A 25598-nucleotide genomic window follows, 5' to 3' on the forward strand; every position below is an offset into this window, starting at 1 on the left:
AGCACCTGAAGGCAGGACAAGAAGCAATGGGTGGAAACTAATCAAGGAGAGAAGCAACCTAGAACTAAGGAGAAACTTCCTGACAGTGAGAACAATTAATCAGTGGAACAGCTTGCCTCCAGAAGCAGTAAATGCTCCAACACTGGAAGTTTTTAAGAAGAGACTGGACAGCCATTTGTCCGAAATGGTGTAGGGTTTCCTGCCCGAGCAGGGGGTTGGACTAGATGACCTCCAAGGTCCCTTCCAACTTTACTATTATTATTATTATTATTATTATTATTATTATTATTATTATTATTATTATTATTATTATTATTATAACTTCTGCTGCCACGCAAGCATCTTAAACCTTTCCTTTATCAGTAAGTACTGAAACTTATTATTAGATATCTGCATTTTATGGCATCTAAATATTATTAAAAATGGGATTTTAATATTTTTGTACATTTGTGTGATGTTGGCATATACTCTCGTGCAGAAGCAATTTTAACACTGTTACTACACAGTATACCCACTGTTAATACAGAGTATATCCAGTCACTGACAATAAGTGAAGGAAGACGATATAAGATTATGACATGGAAAGCAGTGAAACTAATTAAATTGATAAGTTCAGTATAAAAAAAATAATCATACAGGAATGGTTGATACACTATCTTAACCTTAAGTACAACAAATTCATTCCCTTTCCATTGCCAGGACTTCCAGTTTTTACTCTTCAAAATCCATAATATCTGAACTGAAATAAAATTGAAACAACTATAGAATTGTTAATTTTTATTTAATGAGAAATATTTGAAAACTTACAGAAACAAAGCTGTTCATCAGTGTTTAATTAAAAACTGTTACTGGGACACCTATAGCATCAACCTTGTGAACGCTCAGGTTCACAATCAGTGATTAATATTTATATGTATATAAAAGAATGAAAGTAGGAACAGACTATTTGGACTCTAGCCTGAGTATTCATTGCAAGAATTGAGAAGTTATAACTTCTGGAATTACATTTTTTGAAAACTTCCTCATGCTATATTACAAAATGGATTGGAAGCTTCTAAGCTGGCCAATAAGAGCACAAATCTTTCCTTGATTTTTTTTGGCACAGGACATACCTCAATTTTACGTCTTACCATTTCATTTGCAGTTTCTGCCACTGTGGCTGATTATCAGCACCTCCTTGTGCTCAGTTGCTCTCACTCACTACCCATTTATAATTACGCCTCTCCAAGTGCCCGGTGTACATCTGCTCAGTCCTTTTGTACCCTTCTCATCTGCTGCAGGGTCACGTTTAGCAAGTCATTCAGTTAGCCGTTATTTCAAATGCAAGCACTCTTGTTTGCTCAATTCTCCTGCCTTTGCCCTTGCCACTCTCTCTCCTCCTCCTATCACATACAGATAACTACAGCCTTGGCTGGGGAGCCATCAGACAGTAACACGGGTTTACAGCAACAGAAAAGAAACAAGCAGACAAAAGGAGAGGGCAAATCTCATCATGGCATCAGCCGCGCTCCAGTTTTTTGCTTTCATCCTAGCCTTGTTTGGTGTTTTTGGGGCGATCGCAGCCACCCTGTTGCCCAACTGGAAGGTGAATGCAGACACGGGCTCAAACATAATCACAGCCATCACTCAGATGCAAGGGCTCTGGATGGACTGCACATGGTACAGCACCGGGATGTTCAGCTGCACACTGAAATATTCAATCCTCTCTCTCCCTGTTTACATCCAGGCAGCAAGGACCACCATGATTCTGTCCTGCATTCTCTCCATTTTTGGGATCTGCATCGCCACAGTGGGGATGAAGTGCACCCTCCTGGGAGGGGACAGAGAGACCAAAAACCACACGTCAGTTGCCGGAGGAGTCTTCTTTATTTTGGCAGGAATATCTGGCTTGATACCAACAGCCTGGTACACAAAAGAGATTATTTCCAAATTTCTGGACCCAACTATTCCAGAAAGCAGTAAGCATGAGCCAGGAGGAGCGGTTTACGTTGGATTTATTTCGGCTGGACTTCTGCTTGCTGCAGGTACCATCTTTGGCACTTCCTGTTTTAAGAAACAACAGAGACCAGGGATTTATCCTAACGAGCAGCAGAACCTACATCTAGCTGCCCGGCAAGTGGACACAGACTACAGCCTGAAGGACTATGTGTAAATATAGTGGTGGACCTGTCTATCAAGGTTGTTTATGTGGTCCTGCTTTTATAACAATGCGGTTGATGCAAGCCTTATAATGACAATGGGTGAGGTGTTTCTTATTTATTAAAAAAAAGAAAAAGATGCCAAGAATTTAAAAACTAACCAACCATTTATTACTGAAACTTCTTTGCAACTGGATTATACTGAGAATGGGGGGTGGGGTGTAAATATAATATAAATTAGTTACAAGAGTTAGTTCGTATCTGTCACATGCCTCATTTAGTATCACCAAGTGTCTTATTTTAACAATGGCACCAGCTGAACTGAGTCTGCCTTGCTGTGGATTTCTGTGTTTTGTTTTTAAATGTTAGTTTCTCAATGTCAGTTTTCAACCACTATGATAAATGGTATCTCTCCAGGTTTCTTTGAAAGAATAGCAGTTATCCCAACGTTTCTGAGGATTAGCTGCCTCTCTAGACTTCAGAAATTCCATGCCCCACAATAACCTGCACCCATTCCGCTTTCTGTGGAAAATGTCTACTTAATAATTTGCCACTAAATCAAACACAACAGGACTACAAGACCGACCTATTTATATTTATAGGACATTTTTTAAAAATCTCCTTTTTTCAAGCTTGATTTCGACGCGTCTTAAATAACATACAACTAAACATAATTAAGTAAAATATTTCAGTTGTCGGTAACTAGTGAGTACTTCAGCAGGATTTAAAGCTGTATGTCATCTAGCTATTATCTATACTTTATGCAAACTATTTACAAAGCAATCTTCAATCAGATTCCAAAGATTTTGGCTATTTGCCACTCAAAGATTTAGCAGGCAATAGTCAATTGTTTTATAATTATTTTGCCAGCATGAGACACTTGATTAGTCTTGCTTCTTTAAATCTTTTTCTTGTGTCCATCTGCAAAAAATCATGATCCGTCACAAAACAGCCACTCATCTCCATTCAGGAGAGATACAATTTGAACATGTTTGGCAATATAGCACAATATAAAGAGCAAAGTTTGGATCAATAGCTTGAAATATATTTTCTAGTGTCAGCAATGTTAAATAACTTCACCAAAAGATTAGTCTTTTGTTTCTTACATGAGAATTATAGCATACATTTTTAGTTAGAAAAATAAAAGGATATATGGAGGCTTCTAAAATTATACATAGTATGACAAAAATGAGGTGTACTTTTCCCCTATAAAAAAACCAGAATCATGGTTTGCTTTTTAAATTAAGAAAATTTCCAATAGCATAAAACATAAATAAAAAAGTGCAAAAAAATAAAAACTGAATTAAAGTTAGTAAAATTATAAGTGACTTCAGACCTTCTTTTCAATAGATAATTACAATCTTTTTATCTTTCCTCCCTCAAGTTGCTTCAGTCCCTCATTTAATCCACATATTTATTAATTGTCAAATCTATAAGATATTGGAGTTTTTTTTCAGAACCCTGAGTTATATAGCAAAGCTGAAAAGAGGGCTGGGGTAAAGTTTTGAGATACATGAAACACACTGTTAAATTTTAAAGATTACTACCAAAAGATGTAGTGGGTAAGCTGTTCTTTAAAAAAAAGACTCAACAACTGCAGCTGACAGTAAGGTTATTAATTATTAGTAGCCAGGGGAGTTACCCATTATCTCTAATAATAGAGGCAGTAAACCTCTCAGTGCTGCTAGGGAACCCCAGTGAATTTTGCCACTATCTGTAAAATCTGCACAAGGATTCTGATTACTTTGTACAACTCTGTAAAAACTGTAAAACACAAACTCAAAATATACCACCTACGCTTGGCTAGTGTTAGCACTTCAGTTTGCGAAACATTATTATAGTTTATTAAAAATATATACATATAATGTTTCTTCCTAAAAGGGCATTTTTAAGATAAGTATATAAATGCTGATTCATTTTCATCACAAACATTTGCCTGTGCCAATTCTGAGGCATATGCAGAAGTAACCTTAAATACGTTAAAACAAAAGCAAAACCCCAATTGTGAAGAGAAGCAGCCCCAAACTAGGAGAAACTTTATAGCAGAAATATAACTGCAATTCAACAATTAATATCAAGATGCTATTATTCTCACGATATAAGATCCAAATAACTTTGAGTAGACTGGCAGAGGACATTGTGGAAGCTAAAAGTGATGAGCAACCTGGGAGCAACTTCATCAGTTCACCATGTTGGAAATAAATGTTTCACTATAGCAACTGTTTTAAAAAAAGGCCCCATGATAGCCATTTTGTAAAAGTACCCACGAAAAACTATCTTGATTCTCAATATCTATGCATTCCCACTACAGCACATGATAGCCAATGAATATCACCATTTTCTTCTATATGGAAATCATTATCTTATGAAAACGAGTGTAAACAGTTCAAAAATGAAGATGCTGCTTTTGAGAAAATAGGAATCCATAGCTAGCATCTTAAAAAATATAGATTAATAATCTACTTATATTTTGTGTGCCAGCCATTTCATTTCTGGAAATACCATTAATCCTGTTTGAAAAAAATGTATTAAATTAAAGAACCCAGTTCAAATATTTTTAACAAGCTTGCATTAGCATAATACCATGCAATCTAATTCTCTGACAAAAAAAGTTAAAAGTATTCTGTTAAAGTCAGACAAATTCCAAGAAAAAATGCACCAGCAACATCAAAACAAAAGAAATACTGCTTGCATAGAAATAGAGAAGATTAACAGTTCTTAAGAAAAGAGAGTACTCTCTCTGCAGATATACTGTATATTACCACCAATTTAACATGGAAAGAGCAATAAAAACAGAACAAATAACAGTATTTATAGGAACTACAAGATCGTAAAAAGGGGGATTTTATAACAGTATTCATAAGGTGAGTTTGACACTAGCACTGTAATCTCCAAAAGAAAATCAATTTGCAAAAGTTGGTGTCCTATTGCCAACCTAAATGAAGAGCATCAATGAATAAACCAAGGCAATTAACTTCAGGCCTAGTCTATTCCCTTTTCTCCTGCCTTACAGATGAAAATTAACAATCAATCACTGGCCAGGAACACATGAAAGCCAGAATGTTTCTTATAGGAGACATTCAAATATAGGATCAGGAATCTGTGATCCTCCAAATATTGTTGAATTGTTGAGGTTCTCACCAGACTAGTCAACATCACCAATGATGAATAACGCTTTCAAGACATCAGTAGGTCCCAGAATCCCTTCAGGTTTGTTTTCCAATAATTATGCAATAATTTCTACTAACACATGTATATCAAGGACAGAGAAAGGGCAATAGTTACTCTGAAAATAACTCCCAAGTCATCTTCTAATCAGGATAAGTCATGTAATATTAAATTATGCATTATTATGTAACCATTAACCCTTTAACAATCCTGTGACACAAGCTAAGCTGAAATGTGATCATCTGTCTAAGGTCCCACATATGGTTTAGTAGTGTCTGAAAATGAATCTGACTTTGGCCATCCACCATACAGCTCAATGCCATCTGCTATTCTAACTCTCTACTGAGCAACAAGATTACAGTACTTAGCCAATCTTGATCTAAACATTATAGTAGGTCCAGACCTTGTTAATATTGGGAAACTTGGGAAACATTTGGGAAATTAGTTGCAGAAGGTTGGAAAAAACATCCTGAAGTAAGGCAATGACAGCCCTTTTCCATACTGTTACCAAGGAAATTAACAACTCCAATATCTGCCCAATTTATTCCAAAAGTATACAGTGCTTTTGTACTATATATTTTTGAAGTGCTAGCCCCTTTCAAGGCTATTTATTTGTATGCCACGCATTCCCAAAAGTTTTAGGAGGTTAACAATCTCAACATAAAATATTTCTTCAGGATTACATAGGCAGACAGATAAATAGAGAAAATAACAAAATAGAAAAAAATGAAATTAGGAGATATTTAAGTTATGTGCCTGCAAATTCCACCTTCAATCATAGCACACTGTCCTCCTGTGCAAAGAGGAATAGGTAAGCCTTTACACCTTTCCTAAAATCAAGAAGGAACAATGCTGGCCAAAGGAGGGAGTTCCATAGAATAGGAGTAAGTACCGAAAACACTCACTTTGGAGGGCCCATCAGATGCCCTCTGGGTCCTGGAAGGAGTTAACCTTATTTGATCTAGCTGGATCGGCAGTCCTTTAGATAACCAAGTCTTGAATTACATTGGGCCTTAACAGGCAGCAAGAATCATACTTGGAAACTGTCTAGCAACCAACACAGCCACCAAACCAGTGGATTCACCTGAAGATACTGGACAGCCTAGTCCACTGCATTTTATACCAGCTGTAGCTTCTGAATGCTCATTAAAGGCAGCTCCAAATTCTGGGAGGGTACCCCCACTGATATGTTTGATTTCATTCTGCCTTAATGTGAGGTGAAAACCTAGCCACCATAGTATGCATTTATTAATTAAACCATGGCATAAACAAATTATGGTTTATACAAAAGAGGAAAACAATTATCATCAGCAATTTCTAAACCACAATATGGCAGCAATAAACAGGAGACATATGTAGCATTACAGACAAATAATCACTATCTCTATGTTGGATATTAGAAGGAATAGAATAGGGCTGGGGTTTGGAACTGGTTCAGGAAAACATTTCTTTTTGGAATAGCATTTTACTTGAGTTGTTATTCTCAAAATCAGGACACAGCCACCTCTAAGGAAATCTTGTCTCCACAAAGTGTCACACCGAACCAAAATAGCGATTTCCCAGAGGTATGTCAACATTTATTGTTGCCACGAATGTGTGATTTCCTACAGATTGTACAAATAATTTAACTAAGAGTTTGATGCTCCTTTGGGGTAACCCTTCAGGGCTTCCCACTACTTAAGACTTCTGAAGAATTCTGACACATCTTTGGGGTACTTGGAATTTATCTGAACATTTTCTCATCTGTCACTCTTTCTCTTTTGTTAATTTGCCTTCCTTTCAAACGCTGCCTTTAAATCTTTCTCACTCATCTTCGCTGAAAATTTATATCCCAATTATAAATGCCTTCTTCAGTATTTTTGGAGCTAATCCAACAACCTTCGTGAATACTCGTGAAATTAGAATATGTCTGAGTCTGCATGCTAACGGCTTTGTGAAATAGCTGAGTGAAGCTTCAAACACTGCTTTTAATGCAAAAAGAATGAACAGACTGACCTCTGGCTTTGGAACAAAAGCTTGACCTGGAATTGTAAAACCTTTATGAACAGTGCACAGGTGCTGAGACATTATAGAAAGCCTGCTTCGCTGTCTGGATTTTGTACTAGCTGTGAGTCTCTGTGGAAGAAAAATGTTTTTGTAAATGAGTGCAAGCATTAATGTAGCACAACCAAATTAAAGTGTTCTTAAGAGCAGCCTGTTAACTAAAATACCAAATAGTTTACAAATCTTTTTACGGTTATCAGTAATAGAATCACACTTATTGCTATAACAATTAATGGAAGGTCTAAATTTTACTGATGCTAACATTTCTCTTATACAGTAAGTAAAACAGGCTTGAAGTAAAAGAAAGCAAATACAATTTTACTGCCATTATATTTCTATACTTTTGGGGTTCAGTAAAATCATACCAATGTAAACACAGTATTTCAATAAATCCCTCAAATAAATTTGTTTATATATTTCTGTAGCATTTGGAAACATATTCAAGAGGACCTATCTCAGAGTGTATTATAGAAAAATTTAAAAAAAGTAAAAAGTGAAGAAAACATTTTAATCCAGTTTATAAATGAATGCTCTATTTTTTAAAAATTACAAATGCTCATAGTAAAGCAAAGGGAATTCTAAGACCAGGAAGGATTATACTTTAGCCTACATTGTGTTTTAGAATAGATACATTATAGTAGTCTCTATACAACATGCAGAAGTAGCTTCATTAATCTATAATTCAATGGCGTATAAAGTATATATTTTGAAATATATGTGTTTGGATATATCAATACATGAACAATTTTATTTTTATAACTTTCTGCCATAACTTTACAAGTCAGTCTAGCAGCTGCTAAGTTGCACACAAAATGCAAGTGTGCATTATAATTATTATTATTATAAGCAAGCCTAATACCAAAATAGATTGCTATTGAAAATGCTACATAACCTATCTTTGAAAAACTTCTAGAAGTTTAAACTGCTGCTAAGTTAGCACCAACAACTAGCTGGATGTTCTGAGTAGATTAACCCAATATTAGGATTCTATATATATTCTAATCCAATACTGTGTTTCTAGAGTCAACTCAAAATGCTGGTTCTTGCCTAAATCATAAGCTTAATTCAATATTTTGTTTTCCCTACAATGTTCAAAACATTCTTACTGGCTAAAAATTTCTCAAGATTAATTACCTTTAAATCTATTTTCATATCTTAAAAAGTAAATGAAAAAAGACACCAAAGAAAAAGAAAAAGAAAGAAAAGAGAAGAAAAAAGAGAAAAAAGGAAGAAAAAAATAAAAATAATATACTACTTAAAATACATATCCCTCTTAAACTAGTATACATTTATTTCCATTTTTTCTGTTCTTTTTACCCATAATTAAACCTGTGTTTAATCTTCAGATGTTCCATTTAATAAATCCAATCATCTAATCTTTTAACTCTATTCAAAACATTTTTAGTTATCTATTAACATTTTCTTAAGATCAATTACATTTAAATATCTAAAACATTTCCTTTATATTTTATATTTCCCCATATCAAAAAACAAACTAAAAAAAGAAAAAAAGAAAAAATACTATCTTACTTGGTGTATTCATCCCTCTTAAACTAAAATCTTTCTATTTCTTCAACCATATTCAAACAAATGTTTAATTTTTAAGTATTCCCTCTGATACGCTCCATCATTTAATTCCTTAATTCTCTCCTTTTGCCAAACATCTTTCCCAATCAATCTATTCCATTGAAACAAAGAGTCTTTCCATAATCTTGTAGATGTTGTTGTAAATATAAGAAGTGAATCAAACATCATGTCTTTGTATAGAGATTTTGCCCCTTCATATTCATTGAAGATTTCTTTCATCATCTCGTCTCCCCATTTCTTGTGGTACTCCCAACAGCTCTGCAATCCATCTTGTCCTCAAATTTATTTTGTGGTCTTAGAATTTTTTTTTCCATGTCCAGTGTTTCTTGTAAGTTCTTCTCCATTTGAGTCTCCATTTCTAAATTTCTTTCCACTATTTTATATTCAGTTGTCTGCTTTATATGATCTCTCTCTCTTTTTGTTTTCTGATCATTTATTTCTTGTGACGTTAAATTAAAAATGCATTTGTTTAAGTTTTCAAATTCATTTTTAATTTCCTCATCATTTCAAATTAGTGTCATTTGTAATTGTTGTAACATAACATACATTTCCTCCTGGGAAGTATTTATTTTTTCTTGGTACGTTCTTTCTGCAGACCTCTGATGCTCCATAATAACCAAAAATCCTTTCCCTGCCAATCGCTTTAAAGCAGTGGTTCTCAACCTGTGGGTCGGGACCCCATTTGGGGTCGAACGACCATTTCACAGGGGTCGCCAAACAAGGCTGTCCGCCATTTTTTTCCCCTTTTCTTTGGCCAAGCCCCTGGCACCCGGTGATGTATAAGTGGTTGGGGGTCACCACAACATGGGGAACTGTATTATGGGGTCGCGGCATTAGAAAGGTTGAGAACCACTGGTTTAAAGTCACAGTTTAAAAAATATTTATAGTCAATTTTTTTCTAAGTTTTATAGTTCTCACTTTGTAGATAGTCCACAGTGTTCTCTTTTTTTATTATTATTACAGCTGTTCTCTGTTTAGTTAAGGCTTCAAAGGTCACAATATCAGGGTTTTTTTTTCTGGGCTGTATATTTAGGTCAGTATTTCCATCCACCACTAGATGTCAGCACCAGTTCATCTTTCAATTTTCAAAACAGATAAGCCTTTTAGCTCCGTCAATCTTTTGCCAGGAAACGCTTAATAAATTCCATCAATTTCACATTTTCCACGTTGAAATCTTATATTAATTTTAGTTCTGTATCTTTATTCCCCATAAATTTAATTCAGCACTTCCGTTTAGAGAGAGGTGGAGCAACTCCCCCTCACTTTTGGAAGATTTTTACTTCTGGGTTTTTTTCTTTTTTCTTTTTCCAGGGAATCAGTCAGATAGGAGAGAGAGAATCAATATTCTTAGTCAGTTCAATCACGCTGTTTATGATCACGCTTAGTTTAGTGCTTTTTGGCTTCAGCTGCATGTAGCTTGGGCTAGACTCACGAATAAAGCTAGACTTTCTTCTGTCAGTTTCTGGAGGGCTTTCCCCGGATATCTGGATCAACTGCCATCTCCCCATGATTGTCGGGGCTTCCCTCCTTCCTTGCCACCTCTCCGGGGTGGCTTTAGGCCCATTTAGGGTCCCCAAACAGAAAAATCAGCCATAGGGCGTGGAGCCCCGCGATCCCTCAACTGCTGTGTTAACTGCACAAAACTGGAAGCCCTCTATATAGCATTTTTATAACCTACCAAGAAAATTATTATCATTATTATTATTGATCATCGCACAGTCAGCCAGATGTTCAGATTGGATTTGGCATTTTTATCTATCGAATCCTTGCCAAGGACCTGGGATAGGCAGATCTGGATGTTTATTATTGTTGTTGTTGTTAAGATAAGGTTAATCTGGCAAGATTTACTCTTCAGAAATCCATATTAATGTTTGGTAATTATCACACTTTTAAAGATGTTTACACACTGCCTTTTTTATAATTTGCTTTAAAAAACTTTCTAGAAATTGACTGGTCAAACTGGCCTACACTTTCCCAGATTCTCTTCTTCAGCGTTTTGAAGATATGCACATTGTCTCTCCTTTAGTCATCAGTTATATTAGGCATTCTACGGGATAAGTAGATGTTCAAACAAACATCAGCAAATTGTTTTAATTCCCTATCGAACATAATTCAAGCTATTCTAGCGATGTGAACTTGTTCAAATGTAAAAATAAAGTCAGGTAATAGGAAGCTCGAAGTTCAATCCTGCCCATTCATCCTATTCTTCACTGAGGCCAAGTGAAATATATTTCTTGTTGCAGAAAATGAAACAATTAAAGAATTGAGTAGCTTTCTCTTTTCCCTGTTAGTTTTGCCATCTTTATTAACCATCTGAAATTTTGGTATTTTTAATTTCCCGTTAGACTGAACATATTTGTTCTTTGGCTTTCTTTGCAACCTCAGTTCACTGCGGCTTTAGCTTTCTGACACCATGTCTAGAATTCTCAGTTACTGTTAGTCGTATAAAGTAGACCAGACTAAGAAACCAATGCCATAAATGTCTAAAGCTATTTTTAATGAACGTCTATAATGACAGAATCTTGCAAGTCAGAATGTGCTTTCACGCCCCTCTCACTTTAATCTCCATGTGAACTAGGGAGGCGCTTTTCTCCAATTAGTTTCTTGGGAGTGGACTTGAGCCACAATTGTCTGAACATTGCTTTTCTTCCTGTCCTTCAAGGCTATTGTTGCTTAATGACAAGTCTATTGCTAAATGATGTGGTTGTTAAGCAAGGATTCATATGATCATGACTTGTGATGTTAGTGCAGCTTGTCCACTGACTGATAGAAACCAGCTGTGAAGCATGCAAATGGCAATCACATGACTGTGGATCACTGAAAGTCTTAAACGCTTACCAGTTGCAAAGGCCTGAATCTCGATCACCTGCTGCAATGGCCGTAAGTGCAAGGACCAGAGCTTTTTTTGTCATAGAACGCCCAGAATGGAGTTCCAGCACATTTTTTGGATGGAACCTTGTAGGATAGGCAAGGCAGGTTGTATGACGTGTGTGAATTCCGGCACTTTTTTTTTTTTTTTTTTTACAAAAAAAGCACTGGCAAGGACCATTCATAAAGTTACTTTTTTCAGCACTATTGTAACTTTGAATGGTTGCTAAACAGGGCAGTCTTTAAGCAAAAACTACCTGTACTTGTACACATACTATCTGTATGTGATAACAAAAAATAACAGTAACACAAACAAGTCCAAGAAAGAAAGAAAAATTAAAACAGGAACAATAATTATTAATCTATGTACAAGATAATCAAAATGGGTGAGTTGAGAAAAGTCAGGCCTTGAAAAATGAAAAAAATTAAATCAAAATAGTAATATAGTAATAGAAAATCAGATATATCTAAAACCTTTAGATATGTCTAAGAAATGAGGGGCCATTGAAAATAACCTTAACATAATGACTGGTTTATATAGTCCTTGAGGCACATCAGCTAGCATTAAGAAGTGTTTAAACATTAGAAAGATCGCTGCATAACTACGAAGACAAATTTATTCTATTATCATGATTGTGTCACTGTTTTTATATCGGTCTTATTAATTATTATAAGAAACAAACCAACTGTGCTATTTTGCATCCCGTTTGAACTACATTGTATGCAAAAACACTATAATCTTCATGTCGTATATGAGAAAACCTGAAAGCACGTACAGCTGGCTTTTGCTATATAAAGCAGACTGCATCTATGTTCTTAAGTCTCTCCTTTTCCGCCTAATGCCAAGAGGCTGCTCTTCCCTGTTTCTAACCTGTTTAGCTCTAAAATCCTCATCCATCAGCCGTACCGCTAAGCTTAGAATAGCAGCTCACACTACCAATTATTTCAGAAAACTGAACTGGAATGACAGAAACTACAGGAACCCAGTTTTGATAAAAGGGCTTTGTCTTCCTACTGCGCCATCTGCAGAGGTTGGCACTGATGATTACTAAAACTCAACCAGAACATTAGGAAAGAAACTGAACATTGCAACACACATTACAAAAGGCACACTTAAAAAAAGACTCAGGACCCCATCTTACTGCGATAGTACTTTTTGTTACCGATTTAGTTAGGGAGGAAGAAATCAGTTCAGATGTGTGTTAAAATGCTCCAGCTGAGAAATTCTTCTGAAATGCTCCTATTTTTTCAGCCACATTTCTGGCATCAATTCAGAGAATTCGCAACAGCAGGTTGTTGTTGTTGTTTTTTCATTTTCCAGAGCACTGGTAGATCTTCTGTCTTGTTAGGGGCAGGGGATAGAAAAAAACTCCATCCTTACTGATTCAAAGCCCTATTTGCACAGAACTGTGGACTAATGTAAGTATCAGGTCTACCGTTTATGTCATGATTATCTTTCTCAGAAAATTTTCCTTTATTGGTACCTTGTTTTGTGTAGCATGTTAAACCAACCAATGTCACAAAATCATTTTGACCATTCCTACACATACAAGTCAATGAAACTTTCCATGTTAAAATAGAATAATGTACAGCCAAGGCTAGTTAACAGTGTTGCTATTACTGAATGGCTATTGATGCATAATTAAAATTTATGATGTGCTGATGGTCAGTACAAATATATGTAGTCCTCGACTTACAGTACATCCATTCATTTAGCAACTGGTCAAAGTTACCAGGCATTGAAAAAAAACCTGGTCCTTGCAATTACAACCGTCATAGAATCCTCACAGTCATGTGATCAAAATTTGGGCGCTTGGCAACCAGCATGTATTTTCAACAACTGCAACATTCTGGGGTCATGTGATTGATTGCCATTTGTGTCCTTCCCAGCCAGCTTCTGTCAATGGTGAAGCTGCATTCAGTTAAGTACTACATTGTTTATTTCAGGGGTCCCCAACCCCCAGTCCATGGACCAGTACCGGGCTGCGGCATGCCAGCAACCGGTCCCCACAAACAAGCAAAGCCCCATCCGTGGGATGCAGGCAGCACACAAAACCACGCACCCTCCGGTCCGTGGAAAAACCTCTCTCCACATAACCGGTCCCTGGTGCCCAAAAGGTTGGGGGCTTCTGATTTATTTAACTACTGCAGTGATTCACTTAACTGTAGCAAAAAAGGTCCTAAAACTGGGTGCAACTCACTTAACAATCACTCTGCTTGGGAACAAAAATTCTGGTCCTAATTGTGGCTGTAAGGCAAACACTCCTTGTATAATGATGAAGAAATGATGATATTCATGTCATGATATCACAACACAAATTCAAATAACTTTTTGAACTTTCATCCCAATACAAGTACCTTAATACAAGTGCATTAATTACATTATTAGTACTATGACACAGGTTTCGTCATTTTCTGCCCCTTCAATTACCTGTTCTAGTCCTGTCTTATGCATGAAAGTCAGCTGGTTGACTAGTAACTCTGTCTCAGCCCAACCTATCTCACAGGGTTGCTGTTGTGGAGAAAGTAGGAGGAGGAAGGAACAGTAGGTATACTTACTGCCTTGAGTTATTGATAAAAATAATAAAGGCAGGAAATAAATAAATAAATAAATAAAAAACAGTGATAACCTCTAGCTTAGGAGCCCTCAATGTGTTGCAACCATAGAATTACATCTAGTTTATGCATTTCCAGTCAAGTATGCAGTTGTCACATGCATACCCTACTGTCTTGAGCAGTGGTTCTCAACCTTTTTAATGCTGCGACCCCCAACCAGTCGTAAGTCGAGGACTACTCAACCAGTCATAAGTCGAGGACTACTCAACTGGTGCAGCACCGTTTGCAGAATGGGACTTTTGGCGGGCTCAGCAGGGCAGAGACAGCCTGGACAATTCCTATTGGCTTTTGAAAGCCAATAGAATTAGACTCTATTCAAGAGAGTCTATTCTATTGGCTTTCAAAAGCCAATAGAATAAAAGGGAGTAGTACAGCTAAGGAAAAGGGGGAAAAAAATGGCAGACTGCATTGTTTGGCGACCCCCGTGAAATGGTCATTCGACCCCAAATGGGGTCCCGACCCACAGGTTGAGAACCACTGGTCTTGAGGGATCTTCTACTATCGCTGGAGAAAACTGGAGATACACAGGACTTGCAGGTTGAAGAGAATCAATCCTGCTGCTACAGACAAAACAATTTCTTTAAACACAAATTCTTGCTATATAGTAGAGCAGTAAGGATCCATTCTCTAAGCCCGCAAATGTATTACTACTTCCCCATTATACAAATGGACCCATCTACAAGAACCAATTAAACTTAATAATTCTTAATGTGCAAATTGCTGATATTTATTGTTAAATAATTGAATAATAATTCAATAAACAAACTCACCTCTGCAACTTCTTTCTGAAAGGTCAGGGTCATCCGTACCCTACCATAACTAAAAGGCCCATCTCGATTAGATATATTCTCAAGCCACTGGATTATTAGTGGAGTTGAGACACTGAAAGGAAGGTTTCCAATGATATGTATGTCTGGAGGATCTATACAAGACAAAAGTCAAAACATAAATGTATTTGCTTGATCATAAGCATTAATCAGAATAAAAGGATCTATCTATCTATCTATCTATCTATCTATCTATCTATCTATCTATCTATCTATTGAAACGCTACTTTCACTATATATTCCAATATGACACAATTTTTAAAATTACTAGATCATTCTCAGGTTCCATTTTTTATTAGTTTATCATAATATAAAATACAGAAATACAAAGAAAAATGAGACTAATGGAAAAAAGGGGGAGAAGGGAAAGAGGAAAAAGTGTAGGATAAAAGGAAAAAGAAAAGCATTGACTTCTGATTCTTTTTGGTGCAGTAGAATAACATACCTCAACTTTTCACTTTTACATAATAATATATACTAGCCATTTCTATAACAACAAATCTAATTAGCAAAACTCAAAACCAAAGTTTTATTTTTTTCCACCTGAAGCACAAAGTCCAGAAGCGATTTCCAAATAGAAACAAAATTAATTGTATTTTTGTTTACTCAAAACAGTCAATTTAGCCATTTTTGCTAAGTCTATCAACTTTTGCAGCCATTCGTCCATTGTGGGAATCAAAGTATCCTTCCATTTTTATGCATAGAGTATATATACTGCTATTAGCATATGTAATACCAAAGTTCCAAATTTTGTTCAAGTTCTCTGTCCATTAAGTCCAAAAGAAAAGTCTCTGGTTTTATCTTTGTATTCAATTATGAATACAAAGATAAAATCAGAGATTACTAAATCATTCTAAAATGAAATAAACTGCAATATTCAGGCATCTCTTTGAGTTTTAGTAAGTAACTGATAACTTCTTGATAAATGTCCTAGACCTATAAATAGCATTTGTTCTAATCTTAGAAAACAAGCAGATATGATTCTGAATAGTTTTTAGATTGCTAGTAAAATTCATTGCACAGAGTTGTAATCTACATAATACTTGGAGTGAAACTTTAGAATTTATTAACTTGATAAGAGCAGTCACTTGTCTTGCATTAATTTGCCATTAGCTGTACTTAGGGAAAGATGTATCACAAGGATCATTACAGGTTACTAGCAAATTTAAGAAATAAAACATACAAATTAACTTTCAGTCATATCACTACATTGCTATAGTAATCTCCTGTAGTAAATTCATTTTAAGAAGTATTCTTAATGTTTGTATTTGTAGCATACTGACCATCTTCCCAGTTCTTTGAAAGATGTTTGGGAAAAGCTTCATTGAATGTGTATGTTAAAATATCGTCATTGACAATACGGACTTTTCCTGGAGCTGCTTCAGACAGCATCTGAGATTTTTGAAAAAAAAAATTAAAAAGAGATTTAATTACCTTTGAAAAACCTGCTAAAAATGATTTTTTTTTTAGCATCTGTAAGGCAAGAACTTATACATTTGGGATTCCATTTAATTATCTTATCTATGCCAAACATCATCAAATGTGCCAAAAAGAAAGCTAAATAAATGCTAACCTGTACAAATATGAAGTATACAAAGGCAACAATATTAAAATTACTAATTTTAAGTTTAAAATTATTTGTTTCTTATAAAAACTGAAACAGAATTAATTTAGTGATTCTAAATTCAAACTTGTTTCTATCATTTTAAGCTTGTTTATTACTTTCTGGAAGGCAATTTTAAGCTGTTCCCCTCATTTGATAAACAGCTCCAAGTATTTCCAGATTTCCAGAAGACCACAAAGGTCAGCTGAGACCAACCTCATTAGTATTTACTAACTAGTTATTAAAATATAATTTAACCTGTAAAAGATAATTATCAACAGTAGCATTTTGGACAATATTTGGGTACCTGGAGTCCTGGAATAAAACGAGAATCTTTTTCAATTAATAACAATTCTGCAACACCAGAATTTAAGATGGATCTACTGATTCCTCCTGGCCCAGGGCCTACTTCACACACATATGCATCCTTCAGATTGCCAGCAGTCTTTACTATCTTATCTGCAAAAAAGAGCATACAGTAGTTACAGTTTTGGTTTCACAAGCACAGAATACTTAAACAATGCTATCACTTCAAAATAGTCATTCATCACTATATCATTAAATCAAGTAAACTGGACAAATTAATGTACAGCACAGCTAGTGCAAACTATAATAATTTACATTCACTTAGTCTTCAGATTAAAAGTTACTATGATTTTACAACAGTATATATGGCCTCTGCATTCCAAAAGCTAGTCCATTCTTTTGAGTACAGAACTGATAAGTTAAAAGTTAAAAAGTGATATGTATGTCCTTCCATAGTTTGATTTTTTTTGTCATATTAACAATGTGCTTTATTTTGCTGATTATGTGAGACAATCAAATGGATTAATTCAGATAAACGAAGTGGAATAACAAAATAAAGCACAGATACATATGGGCACTCTACATATTCATATTCAGAAAGGAAAAAAGTTAAGGTTAAGAAAAAAAACATAGAAAAAGGCCAAATTTTATTTCATATCCAAAATCTGGAAAGTCAATTCTAGAAAATGGATTGGAAAGAAGAAATGAACAAATGTAAAAGAGCATCATTTTGCATGTACAAATCATGTGACAGTCGTACTTTCACTTTTGCAGTCAATAAAATTTAAGCAAAAAAAAGGGGGGGAACCCAAAGGAGGGAAGTAGATAAGCCCATATTCTGTAGTGAGCTGTGTGGTTTAATGCGCATTTTCTACACCGTCTAATTCTCTATTTCCACTTTTACTAGTACAGCCACTTTGCCAACTGGAAAACCACCAATCAATTGAGATAAAGAACAGGTATGTAGCTTGTCAAATGGCAGGACTATAACTCCCATCGTCCCCGTCCAGTACAGGGCTGATGGAAATGGTATTCCAGCGTATTCAGAGAGCCCCAAGTTGGAGGGGAAAAAATGTTAGGGGAGGAAACGTCCTTTCGCAGGTCAGCCGATCGCCCCTCCGAAGATGAACCCCGTTTAAACACCCAGGACGCAAGAAGCGCCGGGGACGGCCAACCTGTGAGGCGCAGATCCAACAGAAAGTTCTGAGACAGTTGTTTCGTAGCCTTCAGATTAAACAGTTTAATTATCTCTCTAATGGTAGGAAGGACCGGCAGGCGGAAAATAGCCACCTTCCCCGAGCCCGCCATTGCCGAGCGCGGCGCTCGGTTTACCCTCGCCTCAGAGACGCTAGCTAGACCCAGAACGCCCTTGCGCAGGCAGCGAAGCATTGTGGGCCAGCTGACTGCAAAGAGCGCCTGCTCAACGAACGGCGCAGGCGGACTTCGTAGCCTACAACCTTCCCTCTGAGGACCCCGGAGAGTCAGGCAGAGCTCCTCCCCCTTTTCTTACGGAGACTTACAATTAGGAGGAAAAAAAGAACGTAAATAAATGAGAGATGAGAAGTTAGCGCTTAAAGTTCCATTTCGTGGCGCGTGAGTTCCCAGCCTCTAGGATGCTTTAACTCTGAAGTGTGTGTGTGTCTGAGTGAGGGGGGGGAGTGCAGTAGCTATCAAACGAAATGAATGCAACCTTAGGATACCAGAAATTAATACAGGAGAAAGAACGAGGCAGGTGATTTTGAGGTTAGCGGGAGATGAGTAACAGTTGGAGAAGATACCTGTATTCACCCGAGACGCTGCAATTAAAAGCATTTTTTAAAAACTTGGTTGTTTCCAGTCCCATAAACTCTTCCCCAGATTCAGAGAATAGATTTAAAGCAATGGAAGGTAGTATAATGCTCCCCCCCCCCCATTTCGGCAGGAAGCATTAGATGCGAATTCCTACGTTTAATTTCAGTGAGAAAAAAGCAAGGGCTCATTGTCCAGCAAAAGGTCTGCTCCTTTGTTTTTATTATAAAAGAACAGTAGAGTAATCTTTTGCCATTCTGGAGGATTTGTTCTCAAAAATATTCAAAACTTGATGAATTAGAGAGCTGGTTTGCTGTAGTGGATAAAGTGCTGGACTAGAAACTGGGAAACTGTGAATCTTGATCCTCCCTTAGATATGAAAGCTGGCTGGATGATTTTGGGCTGGATGCCCTTATTCAGTGCAACCCAGTACACCGGATGCTTGTGGGGTAATAGGCAGAAGCATTATGTACACCACCTTGAGCTGTATAAATAAAGGTGGGATATAAATCTAATAATTATTCGTGATTGCTAACCTTTATATTTATTTATTGGCAAACTAAGCTATGAGGATTAAACCACAGTTTTCAGTTGCTAAATTTAATATATTTGGGATGGAAAGTAATGAAATCTCTGAAACATTAAAGAATAAAATATACACTGTAATTTGGAGAATTACATGCAATGTTATTATTTAGCAATACAGACCTCTTCAACCTGATAACCTGCTCATGGGCCATCTTTACTTCAATAATACCAGGTGATTCTCCATCTTTCATGAAAATCATGCCATTGTATGACCTTTCAGATACTGTGAACTGGGGATTGCACAACATAAATTGATCCACAGGATACTCATTTTCTCCTATAATTAACTTGTATGTGATAAGATTACTTTGTATAGTACATATATATTTACAGGTTGGCCATGCAGGAGTTAAAATATGCATTTCCTAAGGACTGGTATTCAGTCTCTCATTCATAATAACTGCTTTTGGTATACTTACATTACAGAGAGCAAACTGAACAGTTCGTGAAGACATGGCGTGCAATCCATCTAAAATTAATCTAAATATTTATTTTAAACAGCATAAAAGAAGGACAAAAATTAGTCACAAATGAGAGATAGGTGGGTATATAAATGTACCAAATATATATTTTAAGGAGTAGATAGCAATTGTTCCTAGGAGGGCCTTTGCTCAACTTCATGTTCTGTACTAGTTGAATCCCTTCCTGCATTGAGAAGCCCTTTTCTCAGTCCCTGATAATTTGCTCATCATCCATATGGACTATTACAATGTGCTGTACATGGGATTACTCTTTAAAGAGTATCCAGAAGCTGCAGCTGGTGCAGAATGAGGCTGTGCAACCCAACTCTGAAGAGGGTATATGTAACACCTCTACTACATGAGCTGCATTGGGTGCTGGTTTGCTTTCAGGTCTAATTCAAGGTGTTGGTTATTACATTCAAAGCCCTTCATGGCATGAAACAAGGTTACCTGAGCAATTGTCCCATATATCCATCCATCCAACTTAGGCAGGGAGGCAAGGAGGATAGGTTATGAATCCTAATAGGGTCTAAGAAAAGAGCCTCCTCTCTTATTGCCCCCTGTCCTATGGAAAATGTTGGTCTCAGAATTGAGGTTGCCTCCATTTTTCTGACCTTTTGAAAAAGCATGAAGAGCTGGCTTTGTCAGTTGGCCTGAGGATAGAAAACTGACATGCAGCCCCAAGGATGGTTGGTGTCTGGAGCGTGCTGCCTTTTAAACTTATCTTTTAACTTTGTCCTTATTTTATTCTTTGTTCTCTTTATAATTCTGTTTTTAATTATGCCGTTTATATGGTTTCATCATTTATATCTGTAAACTGCCCAGAATCACTTAGACAGTGAAATGGGCAGTGTCTAAATTTGATAAATAAAAAATAAATATTTGATAAATAATAAAAAGTCAGATCTTTAATTTCCTAGTATTTAAATCAGTGAAGTACAAATGAATTGTTAATCTTAGCCAAATCACATCTTGCAATTTGAATGGCCCTTTCTGGATTCAACAAAATTCCTCATCACTCTTTATTGAAATTATGATAAATAAATACCTAACATTATGGATTTTGAAACACAGCTATGAGAATGACAAGTTAATGATGAGTTACCTATTTTTTATTTTGGTTCAGACAAGTTTTATCAATTGAAGGGTATAATTTTTCATACTGTACATAAATCCATCTAATTAACTTGAATGTTACCCAGGTCAGAAGGCTGCAGTTACATCCTAGCTTTCTTGATTTTGAAACATGCTAAATATTTATTTCATAGATTTATATCCTATTGGTTTTACCTAAGAACAGCTGAGTGAGGTAGATTAAACTCATCCAGGCTACCCCACTGGAGGGAGGCGGGGGACAGGGTTAAGGCAAGAGAAAATCTTATAATCTTTTACCCTTGCACATCTTGGATCACATTTTTGTTATATGCTCCTGGCTATTTTCCTTCGTGACCAGAGGCAAGCTCGCCTGACCAATAACCAGCCAAGACACAGTGAAGGCCTTTTGTTTTGTTTATTGCAATAAGCGGGGAGAGAAGCTATCAAAGCTTGGTTCTGTCCAAAGTTTCAATCCAAAATATTCCTTTCTTTATACAACCCTGTCCCGGCCACCACAACCCTCCTCTTTCCCCATTGGCTGAGGTACTATGAGGTTACACTCTTTCCCACCGCCTTCTACCTATTTTCTGCTACATACTAAATCATATATCACATGTACATTAATAATATAAAATATTAGACATATTCAATTGTTGGTTTTGAGTTCTATGTATTTATCTTACATCCTACCTTAATGCTATCCTTTCCTGTTTCCCATCCATTATAGTTTTCAGTAAGCTTGTTTGTCTAGGCAGTAAGTTTCCACTGCAGCAAATTCAATTTTAAATTTCTCTTTCTCTTTTAAGAGACCATTCACTTATTTCTATCGTTTTGATTTGTCCAAAATCAAAATTTGTCCAGCAAAATCACCCTAAGTTCCCAAAGAAAAGCATAGTATATAATCATCATTATACGTGCAACTTTACACTTTGGAATCAATTAAGGTAGAGCAGGATTTAGCAGAACATGATTTTTAAAATGTGCCCTTGAATTAGATATTTTTTAGACAGGCAGGCTTAAATAACAAAATAATTAACATCTCTTGTGAAGATAAACATGAGAGGGAAAGGCAAGCCTGAACATAGAGTTTGTAATCCAATAATTACTGGGTTCTCGTGATCTTTTATTACTTGTCATACTTTGAATCTAACAGTTGCTGTCAGTTCATAAAAATGAAAGCATCTCTGTTGCTGCGGCTTTATCTTTTTTACCTGCTCAGCTAGATCTTTGGGGAACTAGTTATTTAAAGAAAATGTCTGGCCTTCTCTGTATTACGTGAACAAAGTATATTTGCACAAGTGCTTTGCAATTTTGGTTTTTTTTTAAAAATGATAGTACTTTTAATTATCAGCAAAGTCAAGGGAGAAAGAAAATAGAATACCATATACATAATGGTTCATGCTGCAGGCCTAAACATTTTAGTGCTTAAACGTTTTAGATTAGATCGTATGTACATTCAAGATTAAGTGCTGGGTAACTTCCCTTGTTTTATTACCACTTAATTTAAGGTACAAATGGTTGGAAATAATCAATTTCACAAATTAGCACTTCAGTTGCCAAACATTTTAGAGCTCAAATGTATGTACCTTCTTTGGACATTTTTAAGATTTGCTCATCAAAAGCCCTGCTGGCAAGACAAGTGATTTTTGCAGATCATATGAGTCAGAGTTTAGCATAGCAGAAAAGTCACTTCCTTTCTCTAGTCTTCAGGCTTTCCTTATGAAAAGCCTGTTTTCACTGGCACTCTTGCTGTTTGCTGTGAGTGTATGCAAATAAAAGAGCAGTGCTTTGCAGTATCAGAATATTTAATTAAAGAATAGTACAGATAGTTTGAAATATCAGAGTACAGAAATCAAGGACTCATTGAAACAGATTCAGGATAATATCCTTTTGCTTTGTCTCTTGCAGAGAAGCACACATACACGCTTTTGACCTTGTGGAGACTACAGCATTGAAGAGGAAAATGGGGCTTATTTCTTTGACCTTCATCAGTAGGAAATCACTCAAAGTAGCTCCAACTGCTGCTCCCCATGTAGCTAAAATGATACAATCTCAGTTAGGGTTATAGTTGAAAAATTCACCATAGTCAAGATATTTTTAAATGTCTAAATTTCCAAGGGGTTACAGATCATACTCCAAACATAGTCTATTGCTGTTCAGTCACTAAGTCATGCCCAACTCCCTGTAACCCCATGGACCACAGCAAGCCACCCCCCCCCAAACCCCACTATCTCCCGGAAACTGCCCAAACCCACACCCAGCACATCAATGACACTATCTAACCATCTCATTTTCTGCTGTCCCTTCTCCTTTCCCCTTCACTCTTTCCCAGCATCAGGGTCTTTTCCAGTGAATCCTCTTTTCTCATTTGGTGGCTAAAATATTTGAGTTTCAGCTTCAATTTCTGTCCTTCCAAGGAAAGTCAAGGTTGATTTCCTTTAGGATTGACTGATCTAATCTCCTTGTAGTCCAAGAGACTCTCAAGAGTCTTCTCCAACATCACAGTTCAAAAACATAGTTTAATGAAGAATCTGTAACCATCAGTATTGACTTACTCCTGTCACGGAAGGACATTTCCCGCTGAAGCATTTTATTTCACGTTCTGTTTCTTGTCTCCAAATAGTGGGTCCCATTGTTTATGTGCAATTAAATCAGTGGTTCTCAACCTTTTTAATGCTGTGACCTCCAACCAGTTGTAAGTCGAGGACTACTCAACCGGTCATAAGTCAAGGACTATTCAACTGGTGCAGCACCGTTTGCAGAATGGGACTTTTGGCGGGCTCAGCAGGGCACAGACAGCCTGGACAATTCCTATTGGCTTTTGAAAGCCAATAGAATTAGACTCTATTCAAGAGAGTCTATTCTATTGGCTTTCAAAAGCCAATAGAATAAAAGGGAGTAGCACAGCTAAGGACAAGGGGAAAAAAATGGCGGACTGCGTTGTTTGGTGACCCCCGTGAAATGGTCGTTCGACCCCAAATGGGGTCCCGACCCACAGGTTGAGAACCACTGAACTAAATGAAAATGGCCAAGAAAAGACCCGAGAGTCAGAATCATCCACACTAACTGCTTTTAAAAACCAATTGATAGATTCTGCTTGACAATTCCTTAACGTCAGCCTTGACCTATATAAATAATTTGGCAGTAGACACCAAAGCAAGATATTGAGGGAAAACCACCTTGGCTCTCAAGAACTGTTAGGTCACCTTGTCAACTGATAAGGCCTTGTTTTATAATCAGTAAATAGATGAACGTCTCACTTATTTTGGCCATGTAATGCGGAAGAATTTACTGGAGAAAGCAATTATGTTGGGAAGAGTTGGTGGTAAAAAGAAACCAGGTCGCCAAAGAGTACAATGGCTGGACACCATCAAAGCTGACACCAGCCAGAGTATAAAAAAACTCAAAAAAGTAGGGCAAGATTGAAAGATGTGGAGAGACCTGGCCCATAAAATCTCCAAGAGTTGGACACCATTGAATGGATAATACCACCACCATCATCTTCCTCATCATCCTCATCATCTAGATCAGGGGTCTGCAACCTTGACAACTTTAAGACTTGTGCACTTTGGCTCCCTATGCTGGCTGAGGAATGCTGGGAGCTGAAGTCCACAAGTCTTAAAGTTGTCAGGGTTGCAGACCCCTGATCTAGATGAACAAAATCATATATAAGGAATTTGTAGCAAACGAAATAAAATGAACGAAAATGTCGGGAACAATCAAAAAGGCTACAAGTTCTTGAGCACTTCACACTGAAACGTTTATTGCACACAAAAATATAAAGTCTTTTTTAGGAAGTTCAGTGGATAAATTATAATAATGGTTATGACTTACTGTAGTGGCATTTGTTTCACTTGCAGTATAATTATGTGTTTTTATTACTCTAGGGCAGCGGTTCTCAACCTATGGGTTGCAACCCCATTTGGGGTCGATTGACCATTTTTCGGGGGTCGCCAAAGAAGGCGATCCGCCATTTTCTCCCTTCAGGGGGCGGCGGCGCGCATGCGCGCCGTGCATGGGGGCGGTGCCCCCATGTGCGCGGCGGCGCGCATGCGCAGAACGTTTGTGTGACGGGGGTCGCCGTCACACAAACGTTGAGAACCACAGCTCTAGGGTATACTGAACTATTTCTATGTCATAGGTTATATTTTAAGATTTTTAGTCAATTTATTATTATAACATATTTGAATACTTGCTCATCACTGAATAAGAAAGCAGATTGTTTTCCTTGAAAAAAAAATCTATGCTACTTTAAAGGATCAGTTTGTATGTACTATTAATATAATACTAAAATCTGTAAAACTCTTGTGTGTAAACTTTAACTGGGTGAAATGGTACATCATAGGGCAAAACCTTTTCAACCGATATCTGCCTGATTTTTTAAGAATATTTCCAGTATATTAAAAGCTCTGCAATTGTAATATGTAATAAATACAATATACATTTACTGGTATAACATTTTTAAAAGAAAGAAGAAACAGAGGGAAGGAAAAAAGATTTTAAGCATTAA

At 36.6% G+C, this 25598-nt stretch overlaps 2 protein-coding genes across 3 annotated transcripts in view; one reads left to right on the plus strand and one right to left on the minus strand.

Annotated features, from left to right (window-relative positions):
* The window catches only part of TFB1M (transcription factor B1, mitochondrial), a 28237-nt gene extending 9693 nt beyond the window's left edge, over positions 1-18544 (minus strand). The window contains exons 1-5 of one of the 2 annotated variants that reach the window (XM_039358233.1): positions 18332-18540; positions 17158-17309; positions 16531-16639; positions 15191-15342; positions 7302-7421 (exon numbers count right to left, since the gene is read on the minus strand). In XM_039358233.1, coding sequence (XP_039214167.1) covers positions 7302-7421; positions 15191-15342; positions 16531-16639; positions 17158-17309; positions 18332-18464 — 666 coding nt within the window. In that variant the 5' untranslated portion in view covers positions 18465-18540. Of the gene's footprint in view, positions 1-7301; positions 7422-15190; positions 15343-16530; positions 16640-17157; positions 17310-18331 lie in introns of both variants that reach the window. The other variant, XM_039358234.1, reaches the window with a different exon arrangement.
* On the plus strand, positions 247-7291 carry CLDN20 (claudin 20). The gene has a single exon (XM_039358235.1). It carries the CDS (start codon positions 1493-1495, stop codon positions 2150-2152), a length of 660 nt encoding a protein of 219 aa, XP_039214169.1. The 5' UTR covers positions 247-1492; the 3' UTR covers positions 2153-7291.
* Positions 18545-25598: the final 7054 nt, after the last annotated feature.

The sequence above is a fragment of the Crotalus tigris genome, unplaced genomic scaffold (assembly GCF_016545835.1).
Source record: "Crotalus tigris isolate CLP2741 ecotype Arizona unplaced genomic scaffold, ASM1654583v1 scf7180000019007.31208882:3723066, whole genome shotgun sequence".
Lineage (NCBI taxonomy): Eukaryota > Metazoa > Chordata > Lepidosauria > Squamata > Viperidae > Crotalus > Crotalus tigris.

Coding starts and splice junctions, on each gene's coding strand:
- CLDN20 (XM_039358235.1), top strand. CDS start 1,493: ATGGCATCAGCCGCGCTCCAGTTTTTTGCTTTCATCCTAGCCTTGTTT.